Below are 22,415 nucleotides of genomic sequence, written 5' to 3'. Positions count from 1 at the left end.
GAAAATATTTCATTACAGAGCTAGAATTTTCCTTGTAGAATTCTGTTCCAACACTTTCCGTAAACTAGTTGTGTATAAATAGTACTTCGCAGAACAATTTCATCGTTCTCGCCGCTTTCGACTCGTAATCCTTAACCTCAAAAAAATTCGTTGTAACTTAAAAAAAAGAAAGGAAATATTCACAAAAAAATATATCGTCGATATTCGATAACTTATATATCCAGTGATTGTTTCCCCTTATCCAAGCCATCTTATCAATAAATTTATCTCGTTCGTGAGTACAAAAGTTGGAAAATCGTGTTGCACAGTTTCCACAGAGAAATAAATATCCGCGTTGATTGGCCAGCGGCTGCATTAGCGCCCCCACACTCGCGTAAGAGGTGTGCATAACTCGGCCATCGCGATGTCATCGTGGTGTAACGGCAGTGCTTCATCGCGATAGAACTAAACCAACTTCCCTTCTGGTTGGACATGTTTAATAAGGCTTGGGCTAATTGCATCAACTATTAACGTTCCGGTTACCCGGGCAACGCGAATTGCATTAATGTTGTCGTGACGTTCGACTTCCGGCCAAATCGTTCAAATCAGGGGGAGCAGATCCGCCTAATTGTTTTCTACAGTTGAACATTTTTTTACATTCTTTTTCCTCTTTTTCGTTTGACGAGGAACTTAAAAAAGTTGGAATAAATTTTGTATATATATTTTTCGCTATGCGAATTGATCTCTCTAGAAGTGCGATTCTACGCAATCTCTATCGATTTTACTCGAGTCTAATTATCAGAAATTTTTTAATCAAAAATATCGATAGGTGTATACAGTTTTTTTGTAAATTTGTATGTGATATTTAAAGAAGATTCGCCTCTCGGAGAATATATTCCTCCGAATATTAAACTTGATTATTCCTAACATGTCCATATCTGCTGATTCCTGTGTACATATGTATATGTATAAGTCACGTAATCAATAGGATATGTGCAATATATGCGTGAAATGCGCAGAATTGTGGGATATTAATCGATAACGTGAAATTACTATGAGATTATTGGTGAGAGATAATGGAGCAAGGTGATAGTAAGATGCTACCTGTAGAATCAGCCCGATACAATCATCTTTTTCTAACAATTTAATTCGATTTTATTCGCCCAGAGTAATTTTAGAAAGAAATTGGCCAAATGTTGACAAGTTGTTTGTTCAAGCCGGTGAGCGGTTCGTACCCAACACTACGATCTCGATGTATTTCGAATCGAGATTGAGAAAAACAAAGTGCTACCATCGAATGTGTTAAGTGAAGCGCATTCCAAGTAGTTCTACAATTGCCGTGGGTCGACCATTCTCGCCACCAATTCCACACAATCTCGACCGATAGATTTTTCTTTTTACCCACCAACAACTCCTTAATTCGTTTACAAGGTATTCGAAAAAAAAAGTTTTTAATAATTTCAGAAGCCCTCTATCTCGACATTGGAACGGAAGGATAAACAGTTTCCTCGCTGTCTACAATTTACGTAACATGAATTATTCATTCTCCTTCCCTGAAAACTTGTTGTTGCTGGAATTAGAACGATTTTATCCTTATTCCCTTTCTTCTTTAAACTCTATTTCCCTAGAATTAAACTATCGCGTAAATCAAACACTTTCCTTCGCATTCGTCAATAATTTAATTCGAAGAAATTCGAAGAAAATCGTTCAATTGGTTTGCTGTTACCTATCGCTGGGATGCTCCAAGCTCCAAGCTGGAGATGACAGGCGGACGTGGACCAATTTCATTAGTTAGGTATACGTAAGGCATAAGCGGGGGATATCGTCATACAGGCGCGTCGCCACCGGAATGCATCGACCTCAAACGTGGCTGGTTTGATAAGTGAACGCCGGTGCGTCGATCCTCCTGTGTGTCGCGGTTCCCATTTCGCGATGGCCAGGCATTATCGCGGCCGATCCATCATCTGGGAATAAAGTTCCATGAATCACCGCGAAAATTGGAACCGTTGCTTCTGCAAAGCTTGATCGAACGATTTTAATTCGATCCTTCTTCTTTCGTTCGAAATTCCCGTGTTTGATGGGAGTTGAAAATTCGTCAGCTTGCAATTATAAATGTCGGGCTAAGTTTATTGGATTATCGGAGATTAGAGCACGTGTTTACGTTTTTAGGGGAGAGAAAGGGAGGCTGGCTATTATTTGGGAAAGATTTACGAAGATCGCGTTTAATGATATTTTTTATCGTGTCATTCTATTCGTCTCTTCTTTTAACGCTAATTTTTTTAATAATAAAATAATACAATTGTTGTTACGAATTATTATTATTAATAATGAGGGTATATTATATAAAAAAAATTATCAGAAATGAAATTTCAAAAAATAAAATAAATTCATGTCTTTTTCATCGTTTTTAAAATTTTTCATTAATCGAAACTATCCGTTAAATGAATATGGAAAGAAATCTCTCGTATCTCGTGTTTTCATTAGTATTTTTTTTTCTTTCTCTACACAAATGTATCTTAATTAAAATACATTTGATTTTGTAATGTGTAACGAGAAATCCAATATTTGGAAAAAATTTCTCTGAAACCCAATTTTTTCAAAGTTACTTTCTATTTTTCATTTTTTAAAATAAATTTATCTTTTTAACAATCGTTATCCTTGAAAATGAAGTTGACGCAACGGAAAAATGTTTCAACTTCGATTTGGAGTGCACGATTTTCAAAATCGATACTGGATAATATCTCTTTATATCTCGTCATACTTCGTTCGACGAAAATTATTTAGAGAAGAATATCTTGTAAATATCAAAAAAAAAAAAGAAAATTTACCACGTCGAATATTTTACAAACTATTTTTTACTTACGTTAAATAACGTATCGTTTCGTCTAAATTATCCTTAATGCGTGTATGCTTCTTGCCAAGCCCAAATGTTAAACCATTACATTCGGCTAATTTGATTTTCTGACACGTGTATACAAGGTTTTCGCATACGATTTAATGGCAGACATCGCCTCCTCCACCGACAATATCACCGTGCTCGTTTCACCGTGATAACGAGGCATTATCGCCAGTCATATCGTTATACTAACGATGCTGGCTTTTTCCCGAGGAGGAAATAACGTTACGAGAAATTGATCGATATTTTATTTCGTGACAGCTCCGTGTTCCAGGTAAATTTAAATTTACACCTTTTCTTCTATCGTCGTGAATAAATAATCAAAGAAAGAAAAATGTACAAAATCAACGAGGATTCGACATTAATCCGATCTTTTCACTATCGAAAAATGTGTTTTAAAAAATTATCACGTCCTCCACTTTGATTCACTTGTTCGAACTGTTATTAAAATTTAAATCTACTCGATATTCGTAATTGCCAACGTAACTCTACCCTATGTTAATGCTATCCCTCCACTACATCGATAATTTTACCACAAATTTTATTCACAGTCATTCGTTATCGTTAATTACGTTTCATCGCAATCGAGTTCAAAAATTCTGTATTATATCGACTCTTCGGATATATGTGTATATATATATATACATGTAATATTATCTCGGCTGTAACCGCTAAGCCGCAGGCAATTAATTAGTTGAAACGTTCAAGTTCAAATTAGAGCAGAGTGGTAATAATAATATCCCAAAATAACAGGTGATTGTTAGATTAAAGAAATTTTCGAATGAAACATTGTTATGTATTTGGAAAAAGAGAAATAACAACGACAATTGCCAAAGATTTGTTAGGATGTTATATTTCAATATATAAATTATTGTCTTATGGATTTATCGATTTTTACGATTCGTTTAATTCCCTTGCACGAATTTCGTTCCCGAGCCGTTACACTACCAATTAACCGGACGCCATTCGATCAATTAGACGGGTTTACCATTAAATAGTATATATGCAGAAATTCATGCGTACAATTGGATTCGTATGTGGACCGAGGCCAGCGTGCATGCCAACCTTGCCAACCTCGCGGATAGCTGTGGATCGATTACGTGACAGTGGCCATTGTGGATGCACCGGGCCGCAATGTGTACACCGGGGTCCAAAGGGTGTCTACATCGCCGTCTCCGCCATTTACCGCAAGGAAACAGTTCACTTCCGCTCGCATTCCATTACGTCGCCTTTGTCGCGATTTGTGCTTCGTTGCGAATTCTCGTTCTAATCTCGATCCTGCCTCCAAACTGTCGTCCAAGGGACGCGCGATGGATAAAACGTATTTCCAAATGTTCCAATTTTAAATATAATTTGAACTGTTATTCTTTCAGTTATTTTCAATTTTAATAAAGGCTTTGTGCTTCGTTGTAAATCTTGGTCCTGTCTTGAAAATCTTCAAGGGATGCATTTCGAGAATATATGTTTTATTTTTATCGATCGAAAAAATGGTAATTCGAATTTCCAAATGTTCCAATTTTAAATATAATTTGAACTGTTGTTTTTTCTATTATTTTCAATTTTAATAAAAGCTTTGTGCTTCGTTGTAAATCTTGGTCCTGTCTTGAAAATCTCCAAGGGATGCATTTCGAGAATATATGTTTTATTTTTATCGATCGAAAAAATGGTAATTCGAATTTCCAAATGTTCCAATTTTAAATATAATTTGAACTGTTGTTCTTTCAATTATTTTCAATTTTAATAAAGGCTTTGTGCTTCGAATTTCCAAATGTTCCAATTTTAAATATAATTTGAACTGTTGTTCTTTCAATTATTTTCAATTTTAATAAAGGCTTTGTGCTTCGTTGTAAATCTTGATTCTGTCTTGAAAATTTCCAAGGGATGCATTTCGAGAATATATGCTTTATTTTTATCGATCGAAAAAATGGTAATTCGAATTTCCAAATGTTCCAATTTTAAATATAATTTGAACTGTTGTTTTTTTTTATTATTTTCAATTTTAATAAAGGCTTTGTGCTTCGTTGTAAATCTTGGTCCTGTCTTGAAAATCTCCAAGGGATGCATTTCGAGAATATATGTTTTATTTTTATTGATCGAAAAAAATGGTAATTTAAATTTCCAAGGTTCAAATGTTCCAATTTTAAATATAATTTGAACTGTTGTTTTTTCTATTATTTTCAATTTTAATAAAGGCTTTGCCATGATTTGTGCTTCGTTGCAAATGTGGTCCTTGAAAATGTCCAAGGGATTAAAATGTATTTCGATTCGAGAATATACGGATATTTTTATCGATCGAAAAAATGGTACTTTGAATTTCCAAGAGAAGAGATCAAATGTTCGAGTTATAAATGTATATATTTCTCTTTTTAATCTGAACTTTCTTCTTTTAAATTATTTTTATATTTAATTATTCGTTTTCGATATTTTTATCGAAAAAAATGGTACTTTGAATTTCCAAGAGAAGAAATCAAATATTCGAGTTATAAATGTATATATTTCTCTTTTTAATCTGAACTTTCTTCTTTTAAATTATTTTTATATTTAATTATTCGTTTTCGATATTTTTATCGAAAAATCGTACTTTGAATTTTCAAGGGAAAAAATCAAATGTTCGAGTTATAAATGTATATATTTCTCTTTTTAATCTGAACTTTCTTCTTTTAAATTATTTTTATATTTAATTATTCGTTTTCGATATTTTTATCGAAAAAAATGGTACTTTGAATTTCCAAGAGAAGAAATCAAATATTCGAGTTATAAATATATATATATATATTTCTCTTTTTAATTTGAATTTTCTTCTTTTAAATTATTTTTTATTATGTGTTTAATTGTTCGATATTTTAGAATCGAAAAAAAATTGAAGGGAAGAGGTCAAATGTTCGAAAGATTTGTTACAAAGATTAACTTCGTACGAAAAGATTAAACTTGAAGGATAAATAGAATTTCAAGTATATGATATATATATATATATTTTTCTTTTTAACGTGAATTGTTGTTTCTTTGATTATTTTCGTGTTCAATTACATTTAAAATTAATCGAAAATATGAAAAATTAATATAAAGATACTAATGACTTCTTTCCATCCATTAATACTCCAGGATCTATCATCGATTGATTTATTATTACCTTTGAAGCATTCGTTCTTATTGATTGTTAATTGGCACTCATTTATCACCGTCTTTTAAATTTTAAAAATGTCGATTGTAGAGGATAATAAATTGCAGGAAAATTAAATTACGTTATTTTTCACTGTTCTTTATTATTTATTTATTTATTTATTTTCTAATCAATATTCATCCGCAATTGAACAGGATTCATCGATCTCAAATACTTTAGAAAAAAGAATTTTTTCAATTTATCTTACCGTTACTGACAATACTCGATCAATAATCAATGCGTTCCTTTTATTTACAGGTTTTCCAAAAAGCTTGCAGCGCTTCTAACGATTTGTCTTTTGGCAACACGCACCGGTGAGTTGAAAGATTATCTTATTTTATCTCCATTTTTGCCTTTCTGTAAATATAACAAATATATATTTATATTAAACATAATATATCCCGTAAAATATAATATTCAAAAAATATTCAAGAATATTCCAAATAATTCTAAATTCTTTTCGCGAAGATTACAATCACAATTTAATTTAACACTTAAATTAACCAATTCTATCGATATCTGAAAAAATGTCCATTTTTATCTACGTTAAAAAGATCTTTTATTTACATTCACCCCGAGGGGTGAACTCGAATACGTCGTCCACCTCTGAAAACGAAGATTTACAGGACCGCACGAAAAATGGTTGCGGAAAAGTGTGAAAGAGAAGAAGAAAAGGAGGCATTTTCCGTTTCCTGTTAGGCAAACCTTCCATCCTCCTCTTCTTTAGAAAATCTGTGGCTGGAAACATCGTGATTCGAATAATTGTGTATTAACAAAATTTATTTTCAAATTCATCCGTGTACAATAAAATTTTAAATCCTCTTCTTTAAACTTCTTTACAGATTAAAATCGTATATATAAGAATTAATCGAGTAACGTTTCAATAGTAAGAGAAATATTCTATAAATTTGTTAAGAAGTATTTAAATTTCAGCTTCTAAATTATCGTTATAAATTATCAATAAGTTTTTTGTAAATTTATAAAGTTAAATAATTACTTCATGCTTCACGCAATAAGAGTCGAATATATGAAAAGTAGAAAATTTGTCCTCCCTTTTCCTCGACCCTTCTTCGCCCTGTTTTGTTTCGGTTGCACGCGTCGTTGTTTACCTTTCACTCCTTTCACGAATAGCATATTTCTCCTCCTCTTTGTATTCATCGCCGTTCTTATTGAAAATTTATGGGATAAACTGTAAATTTATAATAAAAATTAAATTATCGTGTAAAAATATATATTTAAATTATTTAATTATATAATTCAAAGGAACTCGGGAAATATTCACCATGTTTATCAAAAACATGTTTTATGGAGTGTAATTTTAGATCAATTTGCTCCACGAAAATAAAATCTTTAAATAGTTGCAGATACCATAATAAATTTAATTGAAGAATGAATGGAAGTGTGCTGTTTGAGAAAATCTTGTTTGTGACATGATTTCATTCTACGACATCCCTCAAATTCTTTTGTATAATGCAATTAGAAGAAGAATTTTCAACAATCAGAGAGACTGTTGTAAATACATTGGCTAATTTTCATAATTATTCGAATCCACTCCAAACCTTTCCATATAATATAATTAATTATAATAAAGATGTTGATCGATGAAATCATTCTCTTGGAGAACACAGAGAAGAGAAAATAGGTTTTTAACAACTGAATGATAATTTAGAAATAGAAAATTTTGACAACTATAATATTTCTGTATTTCTGTATTTTGAATATTTCACGTCTCCCTTCGCACAAATATATCACGCAGTTTAACCAATAACCGAGCTTACGAATCACTATGAGCTGTTGTATCACCGTTCTCGATTATTTCCCCGCGCATGATGTAATATCACAGCTTGTTTACCCCACCAAGATATTACCCACTATTACGGCACAGCCAGGATTCATTTATTCGCAGAAAAATAAATTCCTCTCTCTCTTTCTCTCTTTCTTCTCTCTCCATCGAAAAACCAATATCGCATCATTAATAAAAACAAGATGTAATACACCACGTTAAACCTGGTTAAGGAAATATCACTTATTCGATTGTTCGGATAAGTAATTCCCTTTTTCGACACCAGTGTCGCTAGTTGAATATCCAGCCAACTTCATTCTAAACCGCGTTGTTATTATATATGTTTCGAGCATTTCACCGTTCATTTGTAAGAATAATTCGTTCGATTCCGTGCAGTTTGTGATAACAAAGATAACGCTAAAAGGATCATTTTTACTTCTTTATTATCGAAAAGAATTCTGTTCAGGCAAGAAAGAAATCTCTGGGAGACAAGTTGAACCTGATTCGAGATATTCCTCTCTTAATTGCTCCCCAAAAAAGGGACAACGAAAACGTCGCACTTGCTGTTTGCCTCCACGATTGATCGACTCCGGAGGACAACGTTTGCGCGTCGATCACGTTCTAACGATGCATTCAAGTGGCGAAGCGTATCCCCTAATTGGACTGGAAAAACGTTCGCCGAATAATTTTCAAAAATATACACGCGCTTTATCCTCCTTCTTCCCTCCCTTCCAGAGATCGAAACACAGTGGATTGAGATATTTCTGGAGAGATGGGGACAAAGTTGTTTAACGAAGAGACTTTAGATCGTGTATTTAAATTTAATAAGATTGAACCACTTTTTGCTTACTAAGTATTTATATAAATTATGTAATTATATATGTATGAGCACGTTTGTAATATAATTGGAAATATATTTTATTTCCTTGATGCAAAGTGATGAGGGATTGATTCGTTAAGCAACAAACAATTATTGCATTTTACAAATATTCGTTTTGGAAGCAGTGCAATGAGACTATTTGTGTTGAAATACCTTTGTTTTTATTTTTTCCAGGAATCATTAATGTGCTTCTCCGAAAGATTATATTTGGTAGGGAAAATTGGATAAATTATTAAACAATTTACACGAATTTGTAATAAATGTACTGACTGTAATTCAACAAAGTAGAAAAATTTACGAGATATTCGGTAGTGTAGACACGTTTTGTTATAAAATTTTCCGTTGTCGTTTAAATTCCAATATTTTTTTAAATTTTCTGTTTTCAGTTTTTTTTTTCTTTTTTTAACAATCAAAGTTTTTCCAACAGTTTTTTCGTCAAAAGCTTGTTATTTTTATGCTCACTGTTTTGACAAGTAATTGTGAGAGTAAATTTTTTTAACAACCAAAATTTTCTAACGAGGGAACATCTGACGATGAAAATAGTTTGTTAAATATTTTGAAAATAGCGGTAAGAAAAAAGATTACACGGATATTTTTTGTTCCTAATTTGTATTTCTCACGAAGATTAAGATAATATTCCATTCATTTGAGAATAATATATATATTTATATATAAAATTTTTCAAGAATAAGTAGAGAAGGAAATTATTGCCTCTAAATAACTCGTCGAACGAAGAAGTTAGATTTTTACTTATTAAGAAAATAACAGAGGAAGAAAAGCAATAAAACTTTTAAATAAATAAAATAATAAAGTTGGGTGGATGGCCTGGACAACTCGATTGATAGTTAGTTCTCCAGTAAAAGGAAAATCTTTCGAGTTTTTCCAATCTGACTTTCTTTCCCCTTTTAATTTTTACAAAATTTTCGTTCATTAACGAATCAGAATTGGTTATTCGATTCGATCGAAATTATGATTAATTTGAGACAACACAAAATTTTTCGTTTAATCCTCAGGAAAGATATTTCAGAAAATTACTCCAAATATGATCCATTATATATACACATGAATTTTCATTAAAATCAGAATTTTTTAATGATAATTATCACCTTGAAATTCACATTGAACTTTTTCATATACGAGATATATGAATGTATTAAATAGACGCAGTAAAAATTCCCATTTTCAACCATTTTTACAATCGTAAATTCTCGTTTACACGAGAAGTTTTCGTCATTTTCCGTTACGTGGTAATAAAGTAATTATTTCATTCGTGCAACGGATTTTTCACGAAACGGATAAATCGTGCAATTACTAGGGAAAGTAGGTTGTAACTAAAAAAAAAAAAAATTACCTTCATTTCGAAAACTAAAATTTACCGTATGAATTTTTCATGCATAAACTTTTCGTTCGCAAAAATTCTTAAAATTATTTTTCGAATGCAACGAGACGTGACACTCTTAACTCCGCTATGATCCTCGAATATTTCCAGTTACAAACGAAAAAAAAAGAAAAAAAAACGAGGAAACTTTTTGAAAATTAAAATCTCACGTATTAATATAATTTATATTTCACGAAAAAAGAAAGTATTAATATATCCCACTTATCGATGTGTAATTTTACACAAAATAAAAATAATTATATATAATTAGAACGTAAATTTTTAATTAGTTATCTCCAAAAATATTTCGATAATTTCTAAAAGAATTTACCAAAAAAATCATATATATAAATTTCTCTAGTTGCCAAGCAACGCTTCGTATCCGAGAGATCTCGCCGAAAGACGCATTAATCGAACTCGTTTCGATGTCCTGCGTGTCTTGATGAAACGTGATGCGGTGCTCGAAATTATCCACAGGTCACGAGTTAGCGCACTGTCATCTCGCCGGCGAACGTGGCTCGAGACTCATTCAGGAGGCCGTTAAATACGGCGAGGCAGCGCAGCAACGAGTTTCCGATAATGGCGGATCCAGTCGGCCGTATTACTGGATAATGCGTCGCTCAATAATACGCGCGGCATTCTGCTCGATCACATTTCTCGATCGGTTGAAAAGTCTCCCCCTCGTTCATCCTTCTTTTCTCCTTCACTTTTCTTCCTCTTTCTCTTCCTCCTCTTCTTCTTCTTTCGCCAACACGATTTCGTCGTATCCATTTCCGTTTCCTCCCCGCCATTATTTTCCCCTTGCCATCGTTCCTTCTCTCGTTAGAGAAGTAATATTTTCTTGGTTCGAGTAATATTTACCTCGAGACAAATGTTTCGAATGCTAAGCAGTTATGTTAGACTCTTCGGTTTAATATTTTAATTTTATATCGAGGTGCACCGTTCGTTTGGTTTTTAGTTTAAATTAAAATTATTGTGGGGGAAAAGGAGAGAGAAAAATTCAAGTGTGTTGGTCAATTTTAAATCTTTTAATGATAAAAGTAAAGAATTGATTTTATTTCAACAATCTTGTTTAAAGTATTGCAATATGAAATGAATTGTTATCGTTAATTTTTATCAAGTAAATTGTGATGGTAAAAATATTTTTGTAGTTAAAAATTTTATCGAATTTAACAACTTCTGTTTTGATGATTCTACATGAAATTTCAGTAGTACATATTTTGGCTTCCTTCGTTATTGTTTTGCAAAGCCTATACTTCACTATAGATTCACTTTATGAGAATTGTTGAAAGATCTTTGATGAAAAATTTTTATTAGTGAAATTATAAATTTAAATGATAGGACAACTGGAAAGTATTGGATAAATGCGAAAGAAAATTCTTTTTACTTTCTAAATTAAAAAAATAAATTTATAAATGAAAATAAGCAAGTTTATTTGTATAGAATTAGAGAATGTGTTGGTTTAAACGTGTAAATTTTAGAGTTTAACCATTGTCTTTAAAGTTAATCGTTTTAAAGCCGCGAATAAGATTGTCAGTAGTATAAGTCCGTGTCAAGTCAGACATCGCAGTATTCTTCAAGTTAAAAGAAACTTCAAAGTCGAATCTTTTCAAATTTAAACCGTTTAATAGTCTACATTTATTAACACTAACATAGTGCGTAATATTAATTAAATAAAATCAAGAATTTAAAAAAATTTTTTTCGACTTTTCTTTTCACTCGTTGATCGCTATTTTTCAAAATTTAAGTGAAATTTCTACTTAAATATGCATAAATTCGTATGGATTAAAATTTAAACATAAATAAAGAAATAACTTGACGATAATATTAAAAAATAATGAATTAATAGAATTTTTATAACGTTCAATGTATATAAAATTATTCTGATTGATTCGTTAATTAATTATTAATTAGTAATAGTAAATTTAATAATTTACTTGCAATATCTTTCTTCCGCGAAATTAAAAGATTCGTATCTGAAGAAACATTATGGAAATATGTCGATTGAAAATTAATTATGCAAAAAAGAATCGTCGCGTATTCCGCGATAAGATTGACATAAGAATACGAAGAGTTTACAGAGACTAAATTGAAAGAGGAGTATAAATCATATTTCTTTTGCAAACATCAAAGAACTTTCCAATGTATTGTTAAGTTTCAAAGAAGAAACTAAGAACTCATTTCCAAGTCTATCTCGAAGCATGTTATCCAAGTTTGAGGAAAAAGTTGTTCAATTTTCTTAACGTTTTTTCCATTTCATTCGATTAAAATATTTGTCGAAAGAACATTCTCCGATTTCCTTTGATTTTGCCAAAGTTATTTACCGCTACGATGGTTCATTTTAATTAATATTATTCTTTGAGCAATGTTAAAAAATTTATATTTCTTTCGTGTTTGGCGTTTTCTTCAGGTTTTGATTTCAAAATTTTTTTGCTTATTTGAAAGTCGATAAATAGGGAGGATTTTTATGCGATATGTTTCGAATATTTTACATAAATAAATATGTAAAATGTTCGCCTGTTCAAAAATTTAAAGGATCATTCTTTTGGAAGCCAAAATAAAACCAGTTTAAAAAATAATATAATATTTATAAACATGAATAAATTTCTCTTTACAAACAAACGTGGACAATTCACGGAACCGAAAATATTTAAGCAAGTAAATTATATATAATAAATAAGTAAATATTAAATAAAATTTCGAATATTAATATTTAATCAAAATATTTCTAGCAATATCAAGCAAAATTTTAAATATTTGAAATCGATCCAATTTTCAATTGCTATTGACAAAATTATTCTTAATAATATTTTTCTAGAAATAAATATATCTCTCGTAATTTATTTTAAATTATTTGATTAAACCCAATTAAAATTTGAATCCCTATAATTCTGAAAATACGGAATTTTCACTTTTAAAATGCTTTTTAATTGATCTCAATCATTCTAAATAAAAAAATGATTTTTAATCATTTATCTTGTAAACCTGATTAAATCCTATTAAAATTTGAACCGATACAACTCCAAAATGAATGACTTTCGGTTAATGGATGAACGATCGTTGGAAGCGCTTTTTTATTCATCCTAATACGACTTCCGATTCTCAAGATATGATCGTGTCAAGAAAAGGATAATTTCTGATTCTCCATTCTTGTCGCGCATTCTCAGTTTCTACGTTACTATCTTAAAACTTCGATCAAGCCCTATTAAAATTAGAAAAACTTTGAACCGCTATAACTTCGAAGTGAACGACTTCCGGTCAATGGATGAACGATCGTTAGAAGCACTGAACCTTACCCTTTAAAACGCTTTTTTAATTTTTCCGATGTGACTTTCGGTTCCCGAGATATCGTCGTGTAAAGAAAAAGGTAATTTTTAATCGTTTACCATCCTCGTCCTTTTCTCTTACTCGGATCTCTCGCTCGCACCTCGTCTCACTGACCTACTCTGAACCGCAGACAAGCGACAGACGCGAAAAAACGTAACACGTGATTCCAGTAATAAATATAGGTCATCGAGTTCCGTCCGTAAACTCTGCACTTAATAAATATTATGATGGAGTCCTTGTATCTCGGCAATCGATCGAGAAAAGCTACCTTAATGGCTTCCTCTACTTTCTGAATCGCGCGAATCACGTTTACAGATATATTGGCGCAACGATACGTTGTAACATAACTCGCGATACATAAAATACAATTCTGGTCAATACGCAAAATATCGGTGAAATCGTCGAGATCTTTTACCGCTTTTTTACCACACCTCTCCCTCCCCTTTCTCCCTGAGTTTGACAAAACTGACCCGGCCACAAATTAACATGTCCAACGCACGTAATCAAAGAACATGCCACCGGTTGTTGCCCGCCGCATCCGCGGAAAATAAATTACCTGCGTCCGCGCGGCCCGACATCAAAGCGATCCTTCCGACGCTCATTTAATTTCGCCGTGCCGGTTCGCAGCTCGGCAAGGAACGCGAGCTGCGGAAGAGGGGAGGGAGAGAAGGGAGAGAGGCGAAGGAACGAAATAACCGGGCAATGGACGAAGTATCTCCGTCCCCCCCCACTGCCCCCTCGGTCCTCCTCTGTTTCCAACCCGAGGATTACGCTCGGTAACCGGGCAAAGGGGAGGTAATTATCCAGCGACGGTCCTTTATCTGCTGCGCCGCAGACGCGACTGTGTGCCACCGCGCCACGTTTGCTCTCCACTCCCTCCCCCCCCTCCCTCTCTCCCCCGCTCGCCACCGCTCTGTCCGCGAGCGGTACGCGATTCCGCATAATCCATGCGGCTGCTGAAATTACGCATCGCTCTCCGATAAGAAATTTTAACGCGGGGGCGAGGGAGGGAGGGGGGAGGGATGGCTTGCCTTCCGGCTAATGCGAGAAAGATCGGAAGGCCGGAAGCACGTAGCGAGAGAAAGGACCGAGTTTTTTGGAATTTTAAAGCTCTTTTTTTTTTTTTGAAAGGAAAATTCGCGGAGGAAATTTTTTTTTTAGTTTTTGTTCTCTCGCAAAAAAATTGATTCTGTTTACGATCGTTATGTCGAAGAATGGTGTTTTTATCGTGAAAATGTAATTTCATCAAATTGGCGGGGAAATTCGATCAAAAGTATTCGCGAACGAATCACATATTATAAAGTTTATTTATTATTTAGAATGATACTTTACGTTTGTTTGCAAAAGTTGTGCAATAAGGAATAATCTAAAATAAAGTATCGTGTTTAAGATGTTATGTTTTTGTTTTCATAAGTGAGAAATTATTTTTCATTGCATCGGAAAAGGATGTAAGAAAAAAGGATCGGCCCAATTGGATGGATCATTCGATACGTATATGTAATACTCGGGGAAACGGATCTTCTGTTCTGTAAATAGTTTTATCTTAATTGCATCATTGCCAACATGCGAACGGCTTTAAACTGAAGTACAAGTTTAAGTCAAACTTAGATTCTGCAAGTTTAATTGCCTATAAATGTATATTCAATATGTTCGCGATAAGCTATCCTGAAAATTTTAAATATTTGTAATTCTATTTGTTTACAAGCATTCCATTTCGTCTCCAACGAATGAAGAATTGTGATTAATAAATTCGATAATAATCTCACTTTCCGTTTTTTATAGATCATAAATATTTTTCAAAAAAATTTAACCAAGTTTGTTTTAATTTTAAAAAAAGTTCTATATTAATTTATGTATCTCTTTGTTAAATATATTTTTGCTTATTGCTTTTTCTTTTTGCGGATTTAATATCTTTTCTTTTCCTTAAAATATACACGTTCATCTATTATATTTTATATATTTTATATAGAAAAGTGAATAATTTTGAAATTATTTTTAAAAAACTTGATATTAATATCATAAAAATCTCGCATAAAAATCTCTGATTAATAATTTTGAGATTTACGATGATACGTGCCATTCAATAATATCAAAAATATCAAAAATAAAAGAAACTGCGTTGTATAAAACATTCTTTTTGAATCGATCCAACTCGATCGATATCTTCTTAACGAACTTGTTCTTCGACTTACCGATCGAGCAAGGAAGAAAGAATTCGTCAGGAAACGCGAAAAGAACGGCGAGATGCATGTGCGTTCGCAACGGTAATCGCGTTCTGATAACACGTCCTGCCGTCGCAAAGAGCAGAAGGGTTGGCAAAGTGGGGGAGGATCCGATGGCGACCGTCCATTCGAAGCGCCGTTGAAAAGAGCCAATATTCCGCTCCGCTGCACTATGCAGAGTTCGATTCATCGGGGAATTCAATTAGCGCCAGTTGCCGGAAACCTCAAGTAATTTGCGCTCGGTCTCCACTCCCCCCTCCTCCCCTCTCTCTCTCTGTCTTTATTTCTCTCCATCTTTGTCCTTCCTCCTCCCTTTCTTTTCTCTGCCTCCTCTGTGTTTATCTCCCCGTGCTTCTCCCGCGTCTGTTTGATCCTTCTGCGAATCCTCTCTCCGTATATATGTATATATAGACGTCTATCCACGTGATATTCCGTTTCTGTACGTTGCGCAAGAGTGACAGCAGCGATTGCGTACAGCTTGATAAGGATACAGGTAGGATTTTCCGGACCAGTTTCTTTCCTTGGATCATCTCGAGATATATATATATATTTAATAGATTTGTTTGCGGAACACGCAACGTTCCAAACAACCGAGAATAATGGCGGGATGATAATAATAATAATAATAATAATTTAATATTCTCTGAGAGTGAAATTCAAAAATTGAGGAGTTTTATCTTTTTTTGGAATTTGTTGTTTTTGCGGAGGATTCTTCACGAGATATGAACGGGAAAGGGAAAAAGAATTATTTTGGAAAATTGGGAATTATTTTGTTCTGCGCTGCAAAGTGAAGAAAGGAAATTTCTGATTTGAAAAATATGGTCCGAGTGTTGAGAGAGAACAAGTATGTGCAATGTGTATGTTTTTCACAGTTAACGATGTCACTGAAGACGCAGAAACGAGAGAAATAGAGAGAAATTTCTGACGGTTGAAAGTAATTTTTCCTGGTCATCCCAGTATCGTTCTTCTCGCCGCTATAACTTCTAGTTTATCTCGTCCATGTTACTGTTCGTACCTGTAGGAATGCAGGAGCTTCGTTGTCACGTGGTCTGTTTCGCGAATTTAAGAAATTTTTAAAGAAAATAACGCGCGAAATTGAGCTCCTCCTCGCGTGAAAATAATTCGATCTATCGAAGCGTCATAGAAAACAATCGTGATACCGGTGAGCGGAGCCACGGGCGAAAAAATTCGTGGAATGTTTTTCCTTTCTTTTTGTTTGTCTTTTTATTGGCAAAACACTGCACCCAATATTTTCTACGATATTTCCTACTATTGGGATTCGAATTTTTATTATCGCGTTGCTCGGTTCATTTGTAGCTCTAACTTTGTTTTTTTTTTTTTTTAATCCAAATACGTATTATTTATCGAAAGAGCGTTTACATTCGTCCTTTTGTATATCGAAGTTATTTATTGCGAGAATTAATTTATTAATTGTTCGTGCTCAGATGTGACACGTATCCATCGCTACCATCGTACGTGTTTTGCCTTATTCATTCGTTAAAAAGTTGAAATCACCTGAAAAATTTTCAGTTAAGGTATTGGTAAGACTCGAATCAATTCTTATTTTGAATAAGAATTTTTAACGTCGATCGATACGTGATGTTTTCGAAATAGTGATTTTGAACGCTGGAGATAAAAATGTGTTTTTCATTATTTCTAAAAGCGGTAAAAAAATATTACCTCGAATTTATTGTTGCTTCGTTGCAATATAAAATCATTAAAACGTGCAATAATAATTATCAATTCATCGTTTCCAATCTTTTAATAAGTACAGTTTATATTAGAGGAGCACGAGTTTACGAGAGATAAATATTAATAAATTATATCACTTCTTCCTTTTTACGTTTAAACAATTTGCTCGGAAATATAATTTATTACATTTTACCCATTTTTATATTCCATTTCACTTTCCTTATGAATAAACAATCTCAATTAATTACTTCATTCCATCCTCATCAGTCTCAATTTACTCAGCTCTTACCTTTCTTCTTTCGTTCGCGAGCTAAATTATCGATCCTCTTCGTGTAACTTGCTCCCCCCGTTTTTAAACGAATTTTATTCGCAAGATATTCCAATTTTTCCAACTAATTTAATTTCTTTAAAATTTAAACAAACTTATCTTTTACGCCCAATTATTAATAATATTGGAAATACAAATTTAAACGTGTATTTAAATTTAGAAATTTTAAAACAGAATTTTATACCTTTCGATCTCGCGATTCGATGAAATTTAACGAGGCATAACTTGATTACTATTTTGAATACTTTTAAATGGATAATCATTTTCGCGAGGAAATTATTTATATTTAAAAACGAAAGAATCAGAATAATATTTATTTCTTAAAAATTCCTGTCTATATCAATCCATCGAATGCATAAAGATGCATTCACGCTTTATCCTCCAAACCATAAATTCATTTGTTCCTCGCCATTACCCTTCCCGAATTATCGTGCCCATCCATCATGCTCTCGATCCTTGGTAAAAGCTTGGTATCAAAGATCTAGGCTGAAACTTGAAGTTACACGATTATTTTAATAATAACAACGCACCCGACAAATGTTAAAATTTTTCTTTAAAATTAATCCTTTTCTCAAAAATATCTAACGTTCTTTTAATTTTCGTTTTAGAATAATCTAAAATCCTCGAATTCATATATCGAAATTCCTTCAAAGAAAAAGGGAAAAATGATTCAATGCACAACCTGACTCGATATATCTCTTCGAAATGCCTCAGAAATTAATTGTTTACATAGCGTGTAGGAGCAGCAGGGAAGGGGCCTCCTGTGGTTCGAGCGCGGGAATACATATCTTGGAAAGCACACGGCCAATGTGTGCCGGAGTGGGGGGCTCTCGAGGCCTCCTAGAACGTGCTTGTACGCCAGATACGTATGGGAGGGGTACGTACATGCGGTAGCCGAGGTCCGTCTGGAATTCAGAAGCCGCTCCATCGATCTGGCCAATCGATCCATCCGTCAAGACCTCTCATCTAAGAACATTTTTTCGAATCCCCCACGTGGGTAAAATAATTCCTTTTTTAATTAAACATCCGCAATGTTTTTATTCTGTCCTTTATTTCATTGCATAAAAAAAGAAAATTATCAAATTTCTGCAAGTATTTGTTCTCTTCTAAGATATATATATATATCTAAAAAAGGGAGGATGGAGAATCGAGAGGTGGAAGGATTATACATTTAATAATTTAATAATTTCTTTCGATGGAGTTATTCTTTCTTTTTCGACGAAAAGCGCAATAAACTGAGAAATAAGGTTATTATTACGAATCGAAAATTTTTCTATCTTATCCTTATTTATCTCGCTTCTTCTTATTTCAGTTATTTCGAGGGGTATTGCATGGCTGTAGAGGAGGGAAAAATAGTCATTGTTATTCACACAACCGAGCTACGAGTTCAGCCGGTTTTTCGCGGACAATACGGCTTTGCATCGGGTTTTATTCGATGCTTGTGTTCGGAGGTGTATTGAATTGTCGGAATACCGCGCTCGATTCCTCTCTTCTCGTCCATTCAGAGAGAGAGAAAAGAGAAAAAACAGGCGATAACAGGTAAAAATTGTGCGATTTCAGATTATGGACATGTATCGTACACGAATTAAGTTGAATAGAATTAAGGAGATTTGGTGAATTAGAAAAATTTGAATCTAATCTTGATCTTTAAATTTTTCTTAACAGCTGTTTGGTATCTTTTCTTTGGTACAAATAAATGATGTGGAATTGATGTAAATTCTTGAGGATCTGTTTATTCTCACGATGCGGAAGAGAGGGAAAATTTATTTGAAATTTTCATTCGTCTGAAGCTCTGTTTATATCGTAATATATATCCAACGGTGTAGTTTTCGAGTATTTGTAAAGCAACAGCTTAGAACGCGCGAAAGAGAAAGAGGCATTGTACCCAGCAAATTGCAGGGAGAAGTTCAGAGAATTAATTTCATTGCTGTGCACGAAAAATAATATCTTGTTTAAAATATATTTACTTGAGAACGTCGGGTTGGAATGTTTTGTAATATTGCAAAATATTTTTATCGTGTTATTTTTTTAATATACGAATGAAAAAAATAATATTTTTCATATAATGTAACTTTTCTTCCAACTAAAAATACACTCGTGTTGTACGTAGAATGAATAGAACAGCTTTATCACGTGGGAAATCTCATTGGCTTTTGTTGATATTAAAAAATGTTTTGGATAAAAATTAAATGGTACACATAGAGGCATAACTTCATATCAGTGATCTTTTTAAAGGAATAGAGTATAGAATATATAATAGAGAGAAAATATTAATTTAAAAATTTAAAAAAAAAAACTTTGACTTTCGTAAAATTTATTACGTATAAAGGGCAAGCAAAGTGGAGAATAGGTTCTAAAACGAGCATAAGAATTGAATCTTATTTATTAATTTATAAACGATTCAAACACGTGTTGGATGAAGTAAGACGCAGTTAGAATGATGCAAATATATTAATTAATTAACTCTGTATATACATATAAATCTACCAAGTTTTTTAGATTTATTCTAATTTGCAAGAAAACGTGACACGTACATTTTATCAAATATATTTAAAAATAAATTTTTGCATCCACAATGTATAAAAATTGGTAAATAAAATATAAATAGTATTTATGATTGTATTTTATTTTTATTTCTCGATTATTTGATCTAACAAATGGAATAAAAATATATCCAATATTTCTTATGCGTTTACTTTAAACGCGTGTTATTTATTTATTTTGTTTTTTAAAGTCTCGATCCTGCGTGTCGATTTTATTGTTATCGACTTCGCCGTGGAAAATTGATTTTCCCAGACTTCGCCTCGGGTCATAACTCACTTACGAGATGTATTCGATTTAGCACTTTTACCACGATTCCCTCTTAATTGTATCCCCGTTCCAGGGGAGAAAACGAGCAACTCTCGAGCGCGGCAGAATCGGGCGGGAGAAGTCGTAGAGTCGAAGTTGTAGAGATTTCTTTTGATCTGATCCGGTAATAAGTTTCATTCCTCGATGACAAAGTTTTCTTCAAAACGAGTTATTCTTTCATACACAAATTGATGCCGGCCCCCCACCCTGAATTTACATTCATATCCCGAGACCCAGTTGAAAACTTTCATCGATTCGATCATGATAAGAATCGTGTATCGGCGGAATAAAAGCTTTCCTGTTCCAACGAAACTTTTCTCTCCTCTCCAAGAGTGAAGCAACTTGAAATGAAATCACCAATCTTCCACGTTCGAGTTTGCATTCGAGTATGTATGTATATATAGGGTGTCTCGGGGTAATTCATGCTGAATTGTGGAATACAATTTTTTCCGTTTAACGTATAAAGCAAAAATTTTACAAGTAGAAATTGGTTATTGTATTATTATATATTGTTATATTTTTTTATATATGTTTTTCATTTATGTAATCGACTCTTAGTTAATTTCAAGAGAAAAGTTTCGATTTATCGAGGATTTGACGTATAAAAGAATTGCAAAAGAGAAATAATAATTTTCAAATTTTATTAAAGAAAAGAAATCTCACGTCGATGTATGGTATATAATTCGAATTAAACTAATAAAATTTTATTTCGACATGTAGAGAGGTTCGATTAAGAAAATTTGAAAAATTTTCAAGACCACTTTAAAAAACGAAAATGGAAAAAAATTTCATTCCACATTTTCTATTATTTTTACGAGACACCCTATATAAAGTGATGATAAAATTCGATTATCAATTCAAATGAAATTTCACTTTCGATTTTTTTCTTAACATAGAACCATCTCCATCGCATAAGAGACACTCTATAAAGTTATAAAAGATTCGAATCATCTGAAGAATTTTCAAACTTACTTTAATGAAAAAATATTTCACTTTCGATTTTTTTCTTAACATAGAACCATCTTACGAGACACCCTATATAAAGTGATGATAAGAGATTCGAATTATATAAGAATTTTCAAACTCACTTTACTCAAAAAATATTTCACTTTCAACTTCTTTCTTAACATAGAACCATCACTTACGAGACACCCTATATAAAATGATGATAAGAGATTCGAATTATTTGAAGAATTTTCAAACCCATTTTATTCATAAAGAATTTACGAGAGACCCTATATAAGGTAATGATAAAAGATTCGAATTATTTGAAGAATTTTCAAACCCATTTTATTCATAAAGAATTTACGAGAGACCCTATATAAGGTAATGATAAAAGATTCGAATCATTTGAAAAATTTTCAAATCCATTTTATTCATAAAGAATTTCACTTTCGATTTCTTTCTTAATTTAATAGAACCATCACTTATGAGACACCCTATATAAAGTGATGATAAGAGATTCGAATTATTTGAAGAATTTTCAAACCCATTTTATTCATAAAGAATTTACGAGAGAGCCTGTATAAGGTAAAAAATTCGAATTATTTGAAGAATTTTCAAACTCATTTTATTCATAAAGAATTTACGAGACACCCTATACAAGGTATTGATAAGAGATTCGAGTTATTTGAAGAATTTTCAAACTCACTTTAATGAAAAAGTATTTAACTTTTGACTTCTTTCTTAACATAGAACTATCTCCTGTCCATCACTTATGAGACACCCTATATAAAGTGATGATAAGAGATTCGAATTATTTGAAGAATTTTCAAACCCATTTTATTCATAAAGAATTTACGAGAGAGCCTGTATAAGGTAAAAAATTCGAATTATTTGAAGAATTTTCAAACTCATTTTATTCATAAAGAATTTACGAGACACCCTATACAAGGTATTGATAAGAGATTCGAATTATTT

General features: G+C 32.5%; 1 protein-coding gene and 1 long non-coding RNA gene across 2 annotated transcripts in view; one reads left to right on the top strand and one right to left on the bottom strand.

Moving 5' to 3' along the window:
- The window catches only part of LOC107993181 (cadherin-87A), a 226,497-nt gene that overhangs the window by 106,744 nt on the left and 97,338 nt on the right, over positions 1-22,415 (top strand). Inside the window, exon 3 of the mRNA XM_017049471.3 lies at positions 6,294-6,349. Within this exon, the coding sequence (XP_016904960.2) occupies positions 6,294-6,349 (56 nt within the window). The remainder of the gene's footprint in view (positions 1-6,293; positions 6,350-22,415) is intronic.
- LOC133666411 (uncharacterized) overlaps positions 6,122-22,415 on the bottom strand; it is a 29,296-nt gene continuing 13,002 nt past the window's right edge. The window contains exons 2-3 of the long non-coding RNA XR_009830518.1: positions 7,033-7,224; positions 6,122-6,935 (exon numbers count right to left, since the gene is read on the bottom strand). This is a non-coding gene — a long non-coding RNA (uncharacterized LOC133666411). The remainder of the gene's footprint in view (positions 6,936-7,032; positions 7,225-22,415) is intronic.

This window comes from Apis cerana, linkage group LG7 (assembly GCF_029169275.1).
Source record: "Apis cerana isolate GH-2021 linkage group LG7, AcerK_1.0, whole genome shotgun sequence".
NCBI lineage: Eukaryota > Metazoa > Arthropoda > Insecta > Hymenoptera > Apidae > Apis > Apis cerana.
Note: the sequence above shows the minus strand (reverse complement) of the source record. Positions and strands in the feature narration are given on the sequence as shown.